General features: G+C 43.8%; 1 protein-coding gene across 2 annotated transcripts; it reads right to left on the bottom strand.

Annotated features, from left to right (window-relative positions):
- Window positions 1-218: 218 nt before the first annotated feature.
- On the bottom strand, window positions 219-18,796 carry epb41l4b (erythrocyte membrane protein band 4.1 like 4B). 2 transcript variants are annotated; one of them, XM_076737520.1, is made up of 23 exons: window positions 17,921-18,796; window positions 15,716-15,820; window positions 15,585-15,627; window positions 14,990-15,068; window positions 14,678-14,722; window positions 12,429-12,481; window positions 11,545-11,665; window positions 10,731-10,818; window positions 10,554-10,642; window positions 9,643-9,712; window positions 9,347-9,516; window positions 8,267-8,376; window positions 7,589-7,622; window positions 7,238-7,271; window positions 6,958-7,061; window positions 4,716-4,855; window positions 3,393-3,511; window positions 3,187-3,300; window positions 3,042-3,097; window positions 2,796-2,948; window positions 2,480-2,600; window positions 2,209-2,342; window positions 219-1,377 (listed from the first exon to the last, which is right to left on the bottom strand). In XM_076737520.1, the coding sequence occupies exons 1-23, from the start codon at window positions 18,200-18,202 to the stop codon at window positions 1,314-1,316; spliced, it is 2,328 nt and encodes a 775-aa protein (XP_076593635.1). In that variant the 5' UTR covers window positions 18,203-18,796; the 3' UTR covers window positions 219-1,313. The 2 variants fall into 2 exon arrangements, with proteins under 2 accessions (XP_076593635.1, XP_076593636.1); XM_076737521.1 differs by having other exon boundaries at window positions 225-1,377; window positions 3,042-3,094; window positions 17,921-18,341.
- Window positions 18,797-19,901: the final 1,105 nt, after the last annotated feature.

Here is a 19,901-nt window from a genome sequence, read left to right as displayed (position 1 = left end):
GCTAAGTGACTTGCTGGATGACGGAACAGAGGCACAATTACAGGCTGACTCACGGTACTGTACCTGATAGGTGTGTAGAGGCAGATAAATCAGTAATATTCTTTGTAACAACATTCCCTCACAGGGTGGGTGAGCCTACGTACACACTTGCCACAGAGGCACGCAGGGCGAGGCTGATCCACATTCCCATGTCAGTGCACAGACCAAAGATGCTGCTACAGAGTTGACAAACTGATGATGTGGCCTTTATTCAGATCCAACTGAGGGCAGGAACAACACAACACATACAGTACAGCAGTATATCATACGCCGCCTCAGATGTGGTTGTGACGAAACGAGGGTTGACATGACGTTGTTAAGCGGCAGGGTTATGCTTAAAGAATGGCTAATATCCAAGAATATGACCTCTGAGATCAGTTTGCATTTGGACCTGTGATGAAAACTCAAACTAGATGTAAAAGGTAGCAGAGTGACCCATGATCTGTTCCTCATGACGTCATGGGATCAATGTGCTCAGCTGCCACAGGAGCTGTGACTGCAGATTTGTCTCCTTCTAGTGGGTCAGTTGAGACTGCAGCTGAACAGCCTCGCGCCACAATCCGGTCTCAACGCCTCCCACACAGCCAGAATTCACTTTCAATTCACTCTGTTCAGAAAGTTCCTTAAATCAAATACGGCATGTTTTGGCATATCAAAATGGATAGCTGACATTATTCAAACAAGGAAGAAAGCATTTACAATGCCTGTTCTGTTGTCAGCATGTGAATTACAACGTCTATTTACATTTGAACAAACTGACTTGAAAGTGAATTGAGTTTCACTTCAGCCTGTGGTTTTTAAAAATCAGTGTATCAACAGTCGCAGTCTGAAACACAGTTTGGACAACATGAACACAGTGTCGATGAAATCACAGAAAACCTAAACATAACCCCAAAGCAAATCAGATAAATATTTCCTCAAGTAACATATTTATCATGCAGGCAGCACCAGTCACATCTGTAGCTTGTGTGTGTGGTCGAGTGTGTGCGTATGTGTGTGCATCAGTGAGTCCATTTGGTCTCACTTATTGTTTTAACAGTTTCAGTTTGATGAATACAAAGAACCGTCCTTCTAAAATAACAGTTAAGCAAATATAACAATTGCCTTTATGCAAATATATATTTGTAGCTGCTGAATGTACTGTATTATGCAAATTTACAAATGCCGATTGCAGCCAACAACTTTGGGTCTTCTGTTTCTGCCTCCACTTTCCTCGCTTAACGTGAGGTCTGCTGCACTCGGCGAAGATGTCACAGGGGTCAGAGGTCAAGGTCTCAGAGCTCCGTCATCAGGAGTGCTCTTAATATCTTCTCCCTGTCCAACCTCATTTCCTCTCCGCTACCAACACAGAAAGATACAAACCTCATGTCATAAGAAGTTTAAAGATATAATAATAATAATAATAATAATAAGAAGAAGAAGAAGAAGAAGAAGAAGAAGAAGAAGAAGAAGAATACCAATTATAGTGAGATTAAAATCCCCTTTTCACAAGAGATATGGCCAAAACAGCAGCATAAAAACACATATTACTAATCACTGTCACACACTGCACATTTGCATACAGAACTTTATGTTATGGACAATTTAAAGGGTATACAAACAAAATGCATTAGTTTCTTCTTAAGCTACCTTTTCCATTTGAACTAATGAGCTATTTCAATAAATTGCCAACTAACCAAATACACATTAATATGTGACTTAAATGTGGTTTAAATCACGAGTTCCACTGGAGTCAGAGGCTGCAGAGACAGTCCCTACTGCTACTCTGCTAAGCTAGGCTAGTTAGCTTTTTGCAGTTTATTTCATGTTATATGTTACATGTACGTCTTTTTTTTAATCACAAATTCAGTTATTAAGTTGTTGGAGCATCAAATTTGATTTGTCAGTTACAAGAAACAAACAAAACAAGTGTATAGCTTGGTTTTACTATTGTTCTCTACTTCTATCAAATGCACATGCTGCCGAGATTTTATAGATAAACTGAGTAATCGATTGAGAAAATAATTAAAATAATCATTAGCGGCAGCCTTAATTATATGGAATGCGTCTTAACCGCTAGACCAGGATGCACCCAAAATGCTTACTTCTTGGTGAGATCACCAAGATGGTTCGCAGGTTTAAGCAAATACAGACATTCCCCAGAGAAGATGGAGAATTGAGGTGTGTTACCTGTCGTTATGGGCAGCAAGATAAGGGACCAGGTGAGGAATGGAGCTACGGTAGTAAGAAGGGGAGAGATGGGGAGAAAGCGAAGGAGAGGGACAGCATGGACTACCCAGCTCCAGTGCTGGCATATTATCCACCTGGAATACACATCAATGTATACACAGACACAGACATCCCTCTGTTTACTGACAGATGACACGGAGAGGCTGAATTAATCCCACATAAGTGGAGTGTAGCACAGTAAGTAAACTTCATGTGTGAGAGTGTGTGTTACCTGTGGATATATGGATGGCTGTATCTGTTTGTCCAATGAGCTGGTGGATCCTGACTTTCCTGTGCTCTGGGAGGAGATGGCTGCAAGTGCTTCTGGGAGATTATCTTCATCTTCATGGTTACTGATGAGCAATAAATGGAGAGACACAGAAGGATTTCCACGACCTGCAGATTGTTCTGAACAAAATGTCATTTTCAAGGAGTGGAGGCAGCGTTGCTTTTTGCTTCAGTTACTCTGTGGAGTATTTGTTTCCAGAGTGCAATTTCCCTTTTGAAGCTCTGCCCTTTGACAGTAATCAAAGGTGAAGTGTACTCACAAGCTGAATTGTCTGACCAGTCGTTTTCTGCGGGTGGTGCTTGTGTTGGCTTTGGACTGAACCCTCTCCGGCGTCGGGTTGTGGTCTTGTCGATGTGGCGTCTTGTCTGCAGTCAGACTGGATGCAGCCGAGTCTTGGGAGGAGCTCTGATACCTGAAGACCAGAGTCATCACATTGAGCGTTAGTAGTAAATACACATGTGCAGAAACATGTGCAAGCGTATGAAGACGGGATGAGGACACTGGCCTGTCATTGAGGGTCTCATTTGAGTTCTTCACCCTAGGCGTTGTTGGAGCTTCCTTCTTCATGATGGAGGAAAAGAAGACACTGCTGTTAGTCACACTGCACAGTACACAAGGCTCAGACAGGTGGGTGGACGTCTGGTACTCACCCTGAAAGCTGCCTCCATCTGGGCCTTGAGGATGTTACACTTAAGGTGGTCAGGGAGCATCGCCGGAGAGGCAGGAGGGTGCAGTGACTTTTCAGACAGCTGCTTCTCCTCTCCCTGACAGGGGAGCAGGGAGGAAGGTAAAGATGCTTCAGCAAGATCTCATTGTGAGCAGAATGGGAAAACAGTGTGTGCAGAGAGGAACTGACCTTGTCCATGTTGACGTGCAGTGAAGGCCAGGGGGGAGAATCACTCTCTGACTCCAGAGCCTTGAGCAGAGACTGAGAGATGTCCAACTCATCTGCAGGGCAGGGAGGAGCTCGGCGTTCTGACACACACAAAGTTTCATGAGAAAACGCACTACAGGCTACATTTGCTATTGTATCAACATGCTTTTTTATGGACACCTTTGGTTCAGTCTTGTGAACTGACTCTTTAGGTTAGATGGGATTATCTGATGAGCCGGGGATGGGTTTGATGTGGGAGAGATGGCAAAGTTTCTAGACACTTTTGTACAAAAGTGTAAAGAGAGACCAATACAGTAACATACAGTAAAAGGGACCATTCAGCCAAATCACAAAAACTTATTTTCCAGCTGAAAGTGTAAGATGTTGCTAGATGTGCCACTGAGATTTCTGCTGCCATCGCACTAGAACGAAGTCATGACATTATTGAATGACATTATGTCTGTGGTGCTCAAAGCATTAAATGAAATAACCTCTGTAAAACTCAAGAGCAACATTTCTATTCAGAAACATTTTCTGGCCATTCTAGGTAATACACAGAGCTCATTTTACCCATTTGGACTATTTCTTACCTTGAGTCTTGAAGCTAAAGTCATTTATGCAACAAAACATTCAATGACATTAATATCCACAGTATTGTGCTAATGCACAAATCTGATCAGTGCATATTTAAAATTCTGTTTTGCATTCATGGCTAGATACCGCTGGGGTTAAAGGAGAGGTTCACAATTTTTCAAGAGGTCTAGTGAGGGGCAATCTTTTCTTTTCCTCCTGATCCACTCATCTGGAATTTCAATATAGGAGATGGAGGACAAAAAAAATGCAGAAATGTACTCTAAAGTTTATGTGATGCTAATTTGAGGCTTCTGCATTCTGAGTTTATCAAATCAAGGGAGTGTCTTCAGTAGCTGCAGCCTTTTCAGTGCAAAGTTCCTTCTTTGTGTTACTATCCCTACACTGCAACACAATAAGGAAACACAAAGAGGGAACTTCCTTCTAAAAAGGAGTTTTAAAGATACCCCCTTGATTTGTTGAATTCAGTCAAATGAAGCCTTGTGTCAGCTGAAAATAAACTCTGGAAAACATTTTTACACAGAACAACGACTATGGATTTTGAAAATGGTGAATCCATCCTTTAAGTGGGAAAGTATGGTTTGTGTGTGATTTGGATGAGCATAAACAAAACAAAGGATGCTGATCAACTTGCAGCAATGAACATGAAAGGAGCATCAGTCCAGACATGTGACAGACTTGCAGACAGCTCTTCCTCAGACTGAGAGTACTCACTGTTCTTGGTGTGTGTGTGGCAGAGCGTGTCCTGGCTGTGTGTGTGGCGACGGTGATGGTGGTGGATCTTGCCAGAATATGAAGTCTCGTTCTCTTCCACGCTGAACTGATGGTCTGAGGCAGGACCACTGAGAGGGAAACTGAAGACGGCACATGCAATAACAATAAATTCCCCCTAACGAAACGGGACTTAAACGCACCCTCACTTCAATATTCTAAACAGATCATTATTATACAGCTTCTAATCATTCAACTTTATGACTCAAGATTCTAAAGCATACTCATTAACAAAAAAAAATCTCACTATAGATTTAGAAAAGGACTGCATGACTATAACAAGCGGGCTTAAATCATAAAACAATGAAGGAGAGATCGCTGCAAAAGTCTGCAATTATAAACATTTCGTTTATTTCAAAAGCAATATGGCAACATCCCTAAAGGCCTCGTATGATTCAAGTCAACGTCACAGAGTAAAAGGCATTACACTATAACAGCAAAACATTGGCCACACTTTCTGTAAACAGCTGGTTGATTTAGCAAATCCATAACCTGCTATAACAACATAAAGCTCATTCAAAACGTCACTTTGAAAGCACAATACCACATATGCAGGATTCCAGCTCGCGCTTCTATTTCACACCGAGCTACATACGGTACATTTTAAAGCAGCTTAATTCCTAAACCAGCATTAAATATGTGTTTAACTCGACCCCTTCCACCTGTTGAGAACGACCTCATTAAGAGCTCTCATCACTGTTATCTCCCTCAAATTAAAGAGATTTGGATAAATTAGCTGTCACGAGATTTCCAAGGCATGAAGATAAATGAGATCTTGCAGTAAACGTATTGAGGGATTAAACGCCAACCATGATTATATGAAACTGTCCTCAAGAAAACCAAGGCACAAAGCTATTAAACTATTGTTATACACACACACACACACACACACACACACACACACACACACACACACACACACACTGAAGACTAATGGATCTGGGAAAATCACGCTCTTATTTTTGGAACAGTTCCCATCCTTTGACGGCTTTTGGAGTCAGTAAATTAGTTGTGGGCTACAACTTGAACCCCATAATCTAAGGCTAGATTGTTTACATATTGGCAAATTGGAACCATTAAAAGTATGCTGAATTACCTATTAGCAGTTCTTGTTTGCAAAGCGAACATGGATGTAGAGAACGACTATTACTGGATTATTTTCATACTGAAGAAAACTTAAAATATGATGATTCTTAGGCAAGTTCTGCAGTTATATAGAACATGTATTTTCTGTGGTTTTGAAGCAGATTTATGGAGGTATACATGCATCACATCACATATGATGATATCTTCAGAAAGTGGAAGTCACACCCCATCTATCATGTTTGTGTGTGCAGATTTGACTGAGTTGTGACCCAGAGAAGGAGTGTCATTTTTGGTGCAAATTTCAGCGATCAGTGGCGTTTATGGTTTTAAAGTAGTTTAACTGCTTATCAACTGGGCCAAAACCACAATAACTAACTCACTGTTGCACCTGTACCTTTCACCTCACGCAGTATCTTTGCCTCATGTCTCACCCTCTGTGCCTCCCCTCCAGTCCGTTTGAAAACCTCCGACTTATATGATAAGATCCTTTGTCCTTTCTGGGATATTTCATGAAGGTGCACACTGAAACACATGAGGGGGTGCAACAAACAGATGATGACAGAGGTGATGAGGATGATGGAGACACCTTTTCCCTGTAGAGTCCATCAGTAGAGCTTCTTTCTTTGGGACAGCAGTCTGTGTAAGTCTCAGTGTTAAGAGTCTGGGTGTGAAAACAGACTCCCAGGATCAAACACAGGTCAAAGTGCAGTCATGACCTTGTCTCTGTAAACCAAACTGATGGATCCTGAGAGGGTGCTGCTGGTTCGCCTCGGGACGGGAGGATTGCTGGACACGGGACTTGCAGCCTCAACAGAAGGCCTGAACATGACAGGGAGATGGAGGATCGCACACACACACACACACCCACCCACACACACACACACAAGCATGAAGGTACAAGGACAAGACACACACAGACATATGAGGTTCATGAGTGGCATGAAGTGTGATGAGAAACAGATGTGGAGTACCGAACAGAGAGTGACTTTGTCTAAAAATAGAAACTCAAGAACCCCTAAGACTGATGACACTCGCATCATCACGTCCTCCAGCATCTCTAAAGCCTGCTCTCTGTGTCCTCTGTGGTCGGCTGTCTCACCTGTGTGATGGGGTGTGTCCGGAGGGCTGCAGGTAAACTGGGGGTGTGAGAGCTGGGTGGGACGGGTGCCACGGCTCGTGACCAATAGGAATGTTGTGCTGGTACTGGAGGGGAGGAGACAGATTGAAGAGACGCTGAAATTAAATGTTGTCACAAGGGCGAAGCCAGATCAGTGGCTGCTGCTTGTGTGTGTGTGTGTGTGTGTGTGTGTGTGAGTGTGTGTGAGAGAGAGAGAGAGAGAGAGAGAGAGAGAGAAAGTGGGCTATCTGAGGTCACTCACTGGATGTAGGCTGGGATCAGGGCTGGCGTGAGAGCTGGAAATGAATGACAATAATCACTGATAGAAGATTAAAAAAATAACTGAAAACATTAATGTCTTTATGTGTTTGAGAGTAAATATGTCAAATATCCTCAAAAGGAGTCAAAAAAACCCAACAAATCAGCAACTGGTTTGCTTCTTTTTCCTTTTACAAAAGGCTATTTTAGTGTTAGACTTCAGATTATCCAGGCCGTTGTGTGGATTAAGGTCAAGTTTAGAGGATAAGGAATTAATGGAATAAAAGGAATGTCCTTACATGTACAGTAATATGAATGTGCATGTGTGTATTATGTATATTTGCGGGTGTTCTACCTGATATGTTGTGGCTTGGCTGGGGAAATGGCAACTGACAGAGTGAGACAGAGAGGAAAAGAAGAGGAGTGAACAGGTTGTTACTTCATCTTCATTCATCTGCTGTAAGTGTGCTTTTCAGTCCAGACTCTTTGCATACATGTTATTACTCCGAGCTCTCAGCGGCTGCCAACACTTCAATCTTCATTCATGTTTGTACTGCAGGGCTGAATGACAAACCATCCAATAAATAAAAGGTGTGTGTGGACGTCAACACTGACAGTCTTGAAGTAAATACAGTTTGCAGTCTGCCCTTGATCATTCATGCATAATAGATTATGGTGAGAGGGAGGCTTGTGCGCAGAGGGTACGGAGGACTGAAGAGGACTGCAGATGCTTTTGACATGGCAGAACGGCAACACTTAAGTATAACAACCTGGCAGAGGAATCTGGAGCTCCTTTCTTAAAAGAACCACAGCTGTTTTTAACTTTGAACCTGTTGAACTACGACTGAGCTTTATACATTTTGAGAGAAAACCCTTTCATTTCCTCTTAAAGAATGATATGTTCCACAGTAATTCCGTACAGCAAAGTCAAGTTTTCTAAAGTACGTGACCTTTATGACAACACATGCAGGCAAGTAAAGGATTAAACAGATGCTGTTAGTCATCAGAGTTTGTCTGCGCTGATAAGTCTCACCTTTGCCCAGTGACTGCGTGCGGGAGGGGTATCTTTTGCTCGGCCTTCTCTCGAACGTGCTGGCTCTCCTCAGTCTGCCTCCATGAGTGGCCTGATACTCTGTCTTACCGCTGAGAGACAGAACACATAGAAGAAGGTAAACAGTGGAAAAGCTACTACATATATCATTTTTAAAACATCTGTTTCAAAGACATGTTTAAGTTTAGACGAGTGTTTTCAAAGAGAATCAATCGTTCTTCAAAGTTTAGACAGTTTAGTGGGAAATACAGGTAAAGTAAAAACATATAAAATGTATATATATTCAATTCAACTTTATTGTCATTGTACTCGGGTAAACAGTCCAGTGAAAAGCTTATACGCTCGTCTCTCAGCTGCAGTACAACATACATGACACACAATACATACAGCAGTGCAACATATCAGAGAAGCACAACAGCAAACAGTTGTAGTATTGTATTTCATAATGAGGTAGAAGAGCAGGGTGACGTACTTTTAAGCATACCAGATACCCAGGATTGTAGTAATTAATCTGAATGAATTCAGATGAGTTTCGCATGTATTTCTATTTAACTGAAACTTTTGAAATATTGTCTTCAGCATACTAAATTGCTCATTCACTTCCATGATGAAATTACTCTAAAACTCAAACATTTGGCCGACAACAGAAAGTCCCAGATAGGTGACACTGATATGTTTATGACACTGACAGACATTACACTGCACGGCTGTTCCCGTTTTGACTTCCACCACCTGTAACTTGAGTTTCTCATCCACTCCAATGTGAAACAGACTTCACTCTGCTTTGTTCAGCTGCTCCAACAAATGACAGGAAGTGCCCTTCAAGTGTGAGCATTTGCTTTCTCTGATAATAGTCAGAAGAAAACAAACAATATGAAGGGGATATCTCAGTCGCCATAGGAACAGATCCATGTAACCATAGATACACTGTAACCATAGATACAAAGGCTCTGTTTTATGTGACACACTATTCCCCGTGTGCGCCGGCCACAAGTACCTGAGCGAGTCGACTTGTATCAGTCAACACTACGCTTCACAGGCGAACCTGTCTCTGGGCTTTACCTGAATCTGAAGCGGGACCCGAGTCGGGTGAAGTCGCTGCGGCTGGCCTTGCCCGTGGTTGGTTGGCGTAGCCGGAAGAAGGCGTGGCTCTCCACGGCGCACTTCCACAGGTGTTTGCAGCTCTTGGAGCTGGCCAGCTGGAACACAAACGTGTGCTCCTGCTCGCGACCCTGCACAGCCACACAACAACCAAACACTGTTAGTGCCAGCGTGTGTGTGTGTGTGTGTGTGTGTGTGTGTGTGTGTGTGTGTGTGTCTGTTTGTATGCAGGGATGTGTCTGTGACAGGATACAAACCTGATCATCGTCCTCCACCACGACCAACGTGAGCCGACTCTTTTTAAAGTCCAGCCGAGTGATTTTGGGCCTGGATAACACACAAACCAATTACTCTACATCAGTACCTTCACTGTTATTTAAGTGACTTCATAAACAGGAGGCCTTTCCTCAATCGCTCTAAGTCAGCAATTTGCAGAGAAATATTGATCTTATCAATTCTAACAATTACTGCTGCTTAGCCAAGAGCCAGAAAGCATCTCGACTTACTATAACAAAGAGCATACTTTCATGTGTTTAATGAGGAGATTTTAGTGTTGAATGCTCATTTCTAGTGTTGAATGCGATGGGTTTGAAGCATAATGGGGTGGAATTTATTTTGTTTCCTGTGAGAAAAGTTTCAGCAATAGTTGATGAGACAAACTTGTCTCTGTATCATTTAATAATAAATAAATTGAAGTTTACAGAGCAATCAGATTGCAGTGCAAACCCAGAGCTCATACATCAGAGTTTGATATTAGATGTCTGACCCTGAACACTTATTTTATCCTGCCCTGTATGAACGCTACTTTCAGTTTGTCATAACATCAAGCAGCGAGGAAGAATCTTCATCCATGGTCAAAGGGAAAAGGCAGTTTTCTCCTCAGACATGACACACTTGGTGAAGTTAAACAGGAAGGCACAATAGATAGCACACAAGGTTCAACAGTCATTTCAGGTCACACATAGAGTCAAAATGTGGTTATATGATAAATTGACATTACATATAATATAAAAATGTTTTAATGTGGTAAAAGTATACAACAGTGTACAACATTAAACAGAAATAGACAGATATTGTGGCACCCTGAGGCGATTTAAGGACGGGCCCAGTGTGCCACAGCACCTACTTTGGGAACAAACTGGATTAAAGATGCGTTCAGTGTCCTTACCAAAAGAAGAGGCCGATTTTGTTGGAGCCTTCAAACACTAAGATGCCAGTAGGAGTGAGACCGAGTGCATATTCTCCTCCATCTCTGCCCTAAAGACACAACACACACACACACCTTTATTTCTCAAACATGCCCGTGACACAGTGACACTGATGATAATAAAACACACTCACACACCTTGACAAAGTGCATATCCACGCCGTACAGTTCCAGCCACTTGCATTTGTTGAGAAAAGAAATCTCTGCTTGAGACGGACTCATTCCCCTGAGGATTTAAAAAGAAGACACCACGTTGAGTTTTCACAACAAAAACATCAATATCGACTCACTTCTGACTGTGTGGTAACTCCATCTCAGACAGAAAGCTATCAGCTATCAGCTATGACCTTTCATGACCCCTCCGATGGTAAACGGTGTTTACCAGCAGTCTTTCAAAGGGAAAGACGCTGCGAGTAACCTTCTGCCTGCGAGTCTTGGTGTGTAAGAACTACTGTGAACTCTGAGAGGGTTCGTCTTTGCGTGGCTCAGTCGGCTCGGGGAAGCGCAGCATATGTGTATGTAATCTAATCCGAGATGGGAGCAATCAGACCTCGGCTGGGTTAAATACTGCTCGGAATCAATCAAGACCCTCCAGGGATTAATCCCTTAATCCTTCATACAGGCCAGTGAGAGCGAGGCCAAGGCGGAGGAGGGGAGAAAGGAGGGAGAGTGAAATTTAGACGCCCTCGTCAGTGGAAACGCTGGCGCTGAAAGGCAGGCGCAGAAGGACTTCCTTTCCTGCTCAGTGCTCTGCTTTTTGCCCCAGTTGTTTCATCCAATGAGGAGATAAACGTGATCGGGTCAAATCGCTGGCCGCTGGATGCCCTCCAATAAGTTGGTTTGAGCGTTGTGGCAAGAGGCCCAGATGCCTGTATTTTAGTGGTTTACAGAGGCCCGTTTTCAACACCGTTACATGTTCAGGCACTAAATTCATCGTGACCTTCGAACTCACCGGAGCTCCAACCACCTGCCGAAGATGTCCGCTTCCATGGCCTCGCTCTGCTTGGGACTGAAACGAAACTCTGACACCAGCTCAGGAGAGTGTTCCAAGGGATCGCAGTCTCCCAGCTCGCCTGGGCATGGCAGGAAATAGGGAAATACAGATGTAAGAGAGCAGCAGACGGTGAAACTGCAAACATGACTCAATACAGTCTACAACGTGAGCTGTGTGACGGTAGCCCAGGTCCTTAAAGTGAATCTATGTCATTTAAACATGAAATAACACACTCCTCCCACTTGGTCTGGTATGACCAAGAGCTCATGGTGGCTAATGTTAGTGAACAATAGACATTTGTTTGTAACTGACATGACTCAGTCCTTTTGACAGTATGACTCGTCCCCACTTGTGCTACTGTACACTACGTCTTACCATCCACCTCTATCCCATAATTGTCACTTGTCGCCACGTCAGCCTCTGTTCAGCAAAGGTCACATAGTCTCTCTTACAAAGCTGCAAATCCCTGCATGTTCACGCCGCACCACACGCAGTGCATGAACATCAGTGCAGGCTGAACACTTGTTTGAGAGAAAAGCTAATCTACCTTGACTTGCTTTGACATTTGAGAGTTAAGGCGAGGCTGCAGAGGGTCAACCTTTTTAATGCAAGGAACCACCACATTCATACTGTGTTTTCCACAGCATGCATCTCTGCTCATTGCTAGTCCTGTGGGTTTGATTTTGTGATGACAAAAAAATGAAAATCTGCAAATTGACTTTCAAATCACGGTGAAATTAATGGAGATTAACGGCTTCACAATACCTCAAAAATCCATCTATCATCAAAACTGTTTAACTAAACTTCTACATTTAAATGAAAAGAAGTGAGTCTGTACTTACTTTGTAAACAATATGACGCCAGTTCTACTGAGACATCGTATGGACATTTCAATCTGAGGAGAGAAACCGAGACACTGGTGATGAGCTGTCTGTAGTGTGAGTGCATTCACACACGCTCATAAGACCCAGCACATGGTGCGATGTGTACATGCTATCATGTGTTGGAAAGACATTCAAGTGTCTGAATGCCCTACACTGGGTGTGTGTGTGTGTGTGTGTGTGTGTGTGTGTGTGTGTGTGTGTGTGTGTGTGCGTGTGTGTCAAGGAGGAGAGGAGCAACCCTTTTCCTAAAATAAGCAGCCCTCTGCTGTTCCTGATTTTGAGCTTTATAATAGAGCTGGACTCTGGGGATCCATGGCCCAGATAGAGCCAGGAGGAGGGAGAGGGGTAACACGCTGTCTGAGTGTGTGTTTGTGCACACAGGTTTGTGTTTGTGTGTCACAAGCAGGCGGCGCTTTACAGAAGTCCCCTAAACTCTAGTGTAGGTCACCTGTGTGTGCGCTCCCACAAGTCAGTGTGTTTATACCAGGTTTAATGCGACTTGTGGGATCCAGACGTGTGCACGGATGAGGAGGAATCCTGAAAATGATTCATGAGTTTTACACTCTCGAGGAGAGAAAGTTTATTTTAGGGTGAATGTTTTCGTCTGTTCCAGTTAAGGTGAGGTCAGATCTAGGCTCGTATAAATCAATGTTATAACGGCCAAATTCATTTATCTTCTTCCTTAACTGTCTTTAACATCTACTTTGATTTACACTACTCACGTTCACAAGACTTTTCAGAAACTGTTTTAATTCAATTGCTTACTTTCACTCGACCAAGCAGTCTCGGAAAATAAGGAGGTCAAAGTATCTTAAAGACACAGAGGGGATTTTTTGTGCAGTTTAAAGTTGTTCAATATCAAAACCAAGACTCTCCATCTACTAGCAAAATATCGTTGATGTCTTGTGCATCTTTTTAAAATGCATGACCATATTTAGTATTTAATGAAGTCATTTTCATTATGCTTTTGTAATGACCGACACCAGTGGCGGGCTGCTGCTTTAGGGCTTATGAAACATCTTAATGCTGACTGCTGAATAAGAAATAACTGCCAACAAGTTTAATCATTGTCTCTTTTTATTTGGACCTGTAATTGCCTTCCTGTCTTTATTATGTGTGAGTAATGAAGTTACTTGTTCATTATGTTAAGCAGGGCGACACTTGAAACATACCTCTAATCACTTCTGTGGCCTTCGTCTACAGTACCTGGTTAACCCACCCTCTCCTGTTCATCTCTTTTCTTTATTCCTTCCTGTCCACCTCTCTTCATACCAGAACACCTCTGCCATCTTCCACCTCCTCCTGCTACACTCTGGCTATAAGCTCGGGTGACTCAGCTCCTGTGACATGAAGTCTCCTCTTTCTCGGCCTCCACTACTTCAGTCCCTCACCATCCGATACCTTCTTCATATCACCTTCTTCATAATCACAGAGTGTTGGAGTGTTGTCCTACCCAGAGAAATGTCAGTTGTCCATGTAGCTTCCAGTTTAAAAGCTATTAGCTTCCCACCTCTCCTCCGTAGTGTCTTTTTTAACGTGTAAGGGGTGTAAGTGTGCTTGTGTGTACAGCATGTGATATGTGAATGTTTCTGTGAATATATTCAGTATTTTAAAAGGACTAGTTTGACATTTTGGGAAAACAGGCTTCTTTACTTTCTCATCCAGACTTCAGTGAGATGATTGAAACAGCTCTCATGTCTTCCCACTAAGCCAGCGGCCAGTTAGCTTATCTTAGCATAAAGACTTGAAACAGGGGGAAACAGCTAGCTTGGCTCTGTCCAATGGTAACAAAATCTGCCTGCCAGAACCTCTAAAGCTCACCAATTAACACTTAATATCTGCTTAATCTTAAGAGCATGATGTAGCATGGACTATTTTTTGGCCAGGGGTATTGCCATGCAACTGCGGGTAGTTGGACTTTGTTGCCTTTGGACAGAGCCAGGCCAGCTGTTTCCCTGTTTCCAGTCTTTATGCTAAGATAAGATAACCAGCTTGTGGCTGTAGCTTCATGTTATCATACAGGCACAAGACTGGTATAAAAAATTCAAACTATTCCTTTAAATGTGCAACACATAAGTAATACAAACTTCATAATTCATGTAATATATAAAATGTTTGTATGCAAGTGTGTATCTGTGTTTCTGGGTGTGTCACACCATCATTTGTATGTCATATTTGTGTGCATTAACAGCAAGAAAGGAACTTACTTGCCAGACAGAATATCTTGTCGAAGCTGCAACACAAACAGATACCTGTTGGTTTAGAAAAAAACAAAAACAAAAACAACACAGAGTGAGAGACTCACACTGAACAAGAGCATAAATCAATTGATATATCACAGGCTTTCTTCATCTCTGACACGTAATTTGTTATAACAAGTCTCCGTCCATTTGGCCTTGATTTGAATCTGCCCACAGCAGCAAAGTAATTAGCCCCACATCCCCTTTGGACCTCCGCACTGGGCTCCTGAGAAAACTGTGTGTGTTCATGTGTGTCTGGTTTGTGTGTGAGAGTTTTACCTTGTAAATTCCTCGCGCAGGTTATTTGGCTCTGAAGAGTAAAATTTCACTCTGAAGAAGAGTCTGTATGGAGGCCCATCTAAGAGAAATAAAGAGAGCGCAAAGTGTAAATACACATAAAAAATAAAGAAAAAAAACGTGTAATGTGTGTGAGGCAGGAAGAGAAAGATTTATTTATTCAATCAAATGAAATCTGATGATTTATTTGATCCAGTTTATCTCATCCAGTCCATCCATCACCATCGCCCCACTCATAAATCTTTGATCACCCACATTTCTTTGTAATCTACTTTATAATCTCTTTCTTGTTTCACTTCGACATCAGTCAGACTTTCATTTAGGCTCCTGAACCGCAGCTCAAAAAAGAAAGGACAACATCAGCCTCTCCCCCACCCCCGTACCATTCACGCCACTGATACAAGCTGGAGAGCAAACAAGGGTACAGCTCCTAATGCACATGCTAATCACCATGTCAACATTGGATAATGCACCACCTGCTCCCCACTTACCTGCTTCCACATGCACATACAGTACGCTTCACATTGTCCTGCACACACAAGTGGGCCTAATTAGCAAACAGGTGAACTGAACTTACCTCGGATTTGTTTCTTTATAAGCTTGCACATATCCAGCCAGTGCTAAAATGGATCAAAAGAATGAGAGGATGAGTTAGAGCAGCTTGTGGTTTGCTGTGATAGAAGTGTGAGCTTGTTGCTTGTTACTCACTGAGACTTGTTCTGTGTCCATGAACTGCAATCCAAAGTAGTCTGTCTCAACCAGATCTATGTGGTACATGATCTGGTCAAAAAGGTCCTGGCCTTTGGATTTACTCTGCAGAGAAGAATAAAAGGTAACATATTAAGCTACATGTGTTCAATCTATCTTATCTTATCTCCCTAACTCTAAACTGAGTCTTTAAAACTTAGTTTCACTACTCAGTGTCCATGACACAGAGTGTCCGTGTGCGTGTGCATCTGGGCCAAAAAGAGAAGGACAAGCCCCTGAGGGAAGGGTCCTTATTCAGGCCTTTGTCAATAACACACACGACCAAGAAGACTGCACTCAAGCACAGCCACTGTAACAACATTTTGTCCCATCTGAACGGCTCGTGAGCTTCATCGCCCCCACATGAAGACCTAACCCCAGTCTGACCCATATAACACACAGTGGGTGTGTGGAAGGATGACAGCCTTGTACTTTGGATCCTGATAACCAGTCTAAACTTCCTGGTGAGTGTATGAATGTGTGAGGAAATCAGTGGTATTAAGGGATTGGGGACAGGGAAAAAAAAAAAAAAAAAAAAAAATCACCAGAACGCTCTTGCTCATTCTGCTGCATGTTTAGAGAGGCTGATTGAAATCACTGAAATCACATGGGTGCACATGCAGTGGCAACAATTGCACCACACAGTAGACACACACTGAGGTGAATATTTCACTGTTCCTGTTCTACCTTTTGTTTTCACTCAGCCTCAAGTGACAGACTAATAAGCTTTAATAGACCAGTTTCAGCTCTCCTCTGTTCACCTGACATGAACAAACTTGTTCCAGCACACCTGTGACGAAGCAGCCAGCCTGACAAGCCCTGTGTCGTTTTGTTGTTGGAGCTGTAAAACCTCGGCAGAAGCTGTGCCTTTGTCTTACAGCTCTAATCTCCCTGCAGGACAAGAGAAATACTCTCTATAGCCCACTATACACCGGCTGAGCGCTTGGAAGGTGACGCATGCACGCAACAGCTTCAGTGACACACGTAACCTTCAAAAGGAAAACATCTTACAAGAAGTCACTTACGCACGAATGCCCACACACTCGCTCATCATCCCACCTACCCCTCACACGCTCGTAGCACTCGTCTGTGACACAGAGTCCCCACAGTGGTAAATCAGATCAGGGAGTCGGGGAATAGAAGCAAGACAGAGGGAGATGGATGGAGTGCAGGAGGGAAAAGAAGAAGAAGAAGAGGAGGGAGGAAGACGAGGAGGCAGAGTGTGAAAGAGTAAGACGATGAGCAAGGGAGCAGGCCACAGAGGGAGTGTAAAAGAAGATTAGGAGGGAAGATGGCACAGGGAGGGGGAGTCAGGGGGAGAGTGGAGATTGCTTGAGGAAGATCAGATACAGACAAATAGACTGAGGGAGAGAGAGAGAAGAGGAAGACAGTGAGGAAGATGCTGTAAAAGAGCAAGCAGTGGGGGCAGCTTCAGGTCTGTCGTAGATTTCCCTGCAGTCAGAATTGGGAAGTAATGTGATGAATTGGCTGATCATAACACCATCTGGAGCTGCATCTCTCACTGTACAGCAAGACACACACTCACAAACACACACTAATACTATATAGGCCACTATGATACTACAGGCGGTGAAACTTTGGTTAAGGGAAACTTATCTGTGCCGAACTTCCAACAGACACATTCTAGACTCGTAGTGTTGTTGATTTTAACTTGGGATGCGACAACTGGAGATTTACATCACCGATTACTCGGTTTAGCCCATTAAATGTCAAAAAACATGGTTAAATCCCAAGATGAGGTCTTCACGTCGCTCATTTTGTTGGGCCATCAGTCCAAAAGTTTTCAATTTACTGTGAAATAAAATGGAGAAAAGTTGCGAATCGGAACCAGTGAGTTTCTGATATTTTGGCTGTGGAACAGTTAATAAATAATCAAAGTTACTCTTAATTATGTTTGAATTATTATTATTTTGACTCCATCCTGGCAAATTAGACTTCAGGGACCCTGACCCTGTCTGTCATTTTTGCACAGGACCACCAGGAACCTCTACGAGGTCCCCCAAGGGTCCCCGAGCCGCACTTTGACACACACTGACCTAGGCTACCACCTAGTCCAGCGCACTGCACTCTGTTTACACACTCTGCCGGCCACTGTAAACACACAGAGCCGCTGTCAGCACCCCGGACAGGCTTCTGCACACTCACAGGCAAATCCACGTTGACATCCGAGCCGTCCAGCAGCAGGACGCGGCAGGTGATGGTGGTCCTCGCCGTCCCGGCCGCCGGGATGTGAACCGACGCTCCCCCGGTGACCACGGCGGGCGCGTGTACGACCTGCTGCTGATGGGCCAGGAGCAGGGGGTTCCCGGTCACCCCTCCTCCTCCCCCTCCATCTCCTCCCCCTTTACCGTCCCGTTCGTCCCGCTCTCTCGTCTGGAAGCGGCTCCGGGAGCGGCGGCTGAACGTCCGGCGCAGAAAGCCCATCATTTTCCTGATCCACAAGGCGAGGAGGTCCGTGGTGCGTCCGTAAAAACTGTTCCACAGAACAGTCGGTGCCGCTGGGGTCCGACTTGTGCTGCCGCCGCCTCCTCCTCGTCCTCCCCGGGGCGAGGAGTCACTCAGCAGGCACGGAGGAGACTTCAGGGCTGCCGATCAGTCCTCAGGCTGGATGTCGGCAGCAGCGGGGGGACTCCAGCCGCATACTAATGAAACTAAGACAGATCGACCACCGAGGCGCCAACCAGTTGACCACCAATCATTCGGCCCGGTGTGAACGACAAGACTCTCTCACGGAAATACAAACAGCCCTCCTCCTCCTCCTCCCTGTCCTGTCCTCTCCTGTGCACCTGCCTCCTGCTTTGCTCGCTGTTGCGCACCGACTCTAAAATCCCGGAGAAATCCCGTCCGACGCTCCGCAGTGGGAGCTCCTGAGTCACACGGGGCCGGAGGGAGGAGGAAAGTCTTGTCACCTCTGGACCGGACCCTGGTGGCTGCTGTTGCTTATTCCCACCGGCGAACCGAAACTAGTCTATCTCACAGGTAAAAGTCAACCAACGAAACTGGACAAACAGTGTGATCTGCGCCTGCGTAAAAACACAGCGCAGAACAAACTTCTGTTCCTCCCGACAGGCCGACCCAACCAGCGCCACCTGTCTGTCATGAGCCCGCCAGGCGAGGGAATAGTTTACAGTGGATGATCGATGGTTCCCAAGGTGGGGTCAAAGGTGTCCCATGGGTCGTTAAAGGGTTTCCGGTGGGGTCCCCAGCGTAATGATGGTGACTTACAGTGTGTAAGAGTGAGATCATGAGTTCAAGCCCCCCCCCCCCCCCCCCAAACACCCACGTGACATTTAAAATTTATTTTGATTTTTGAAATATATTTATTTAATCTATTCAGCCTTATTTTCTGTAAAAACAATAATCCTGATCGATTTCTTTTCCACTGAGTTAAAAATATTTTATTGTGCACAATGTGGGACTTATTTTCTTGCAAGTTTTATTGTGAAATATGAAGTCAGTACCCAGAAATAGGAAAAATACAACATAAAACAAACAAACAGACACAAATGGGGTGACCCAAAAGGAAAAATAAACTATTCAGTTCTGAGAGAAAGTAGAAAAGCGTAACTCTCACATGACTCCACCTCATGTTTTTTTCATATTATTCCAAAAGAAAGACACGTCCTACGAGAGGAAATATCCTATTTTATATGACATTCCTCTACATGCAGCATCAAATCTATCACACAATCCTGAAAAGACGTTTTTCCAGGCATCTCCTGGTTCCTGAGAGTCATTTTCCCTCAATCACTATTGCCATTTGGGGTCCAGCACATGAGCAAATCTTTAACTGGAGGCAGAGAATATCACCTCCACATCCTCAGCGGCAGCTTCAGATCCACACAAAACCTCTGATGTGCGTCTCTTAGACAAATCTTCTTACAAATGTGGTTTTTTACATCAGTCTCTTGGTTCTGGACATGATCAATATAATTTCAGTGAAATTATGAGATATCACCCTTGTATCACCCCTCTTTGATTTCACTGCCATTAGTATGAATTGTGTAACATCCTGAAATAGTATCAACATAAACCCGCAGAGATACTAAAATCCTCACGGCGGTTTCACATTTTGTTACATTGTGTTTCTGTAAGTCAATATTTTCTCATAACTAGACAGACACTA

This window comes from Chaetodon auriga, chromosome 8 (genome assembly GCF_051107435.1).
Source record: "Chaetodon auriga isolate fChaAug3 chromosome 8, fChaAug3.hap1, whole genome shotgun sequence".
NCBI classification, from domain to species: Eukaryota; Metazoa; Chordata; class Actinopteri; order Chaetodontiformes; family Chaetodontidae; genus Chaetodon; species Chaetodon auriga.
This window is presented reverse-complemented; position numbering and strand designations above follow the sequence as displayed.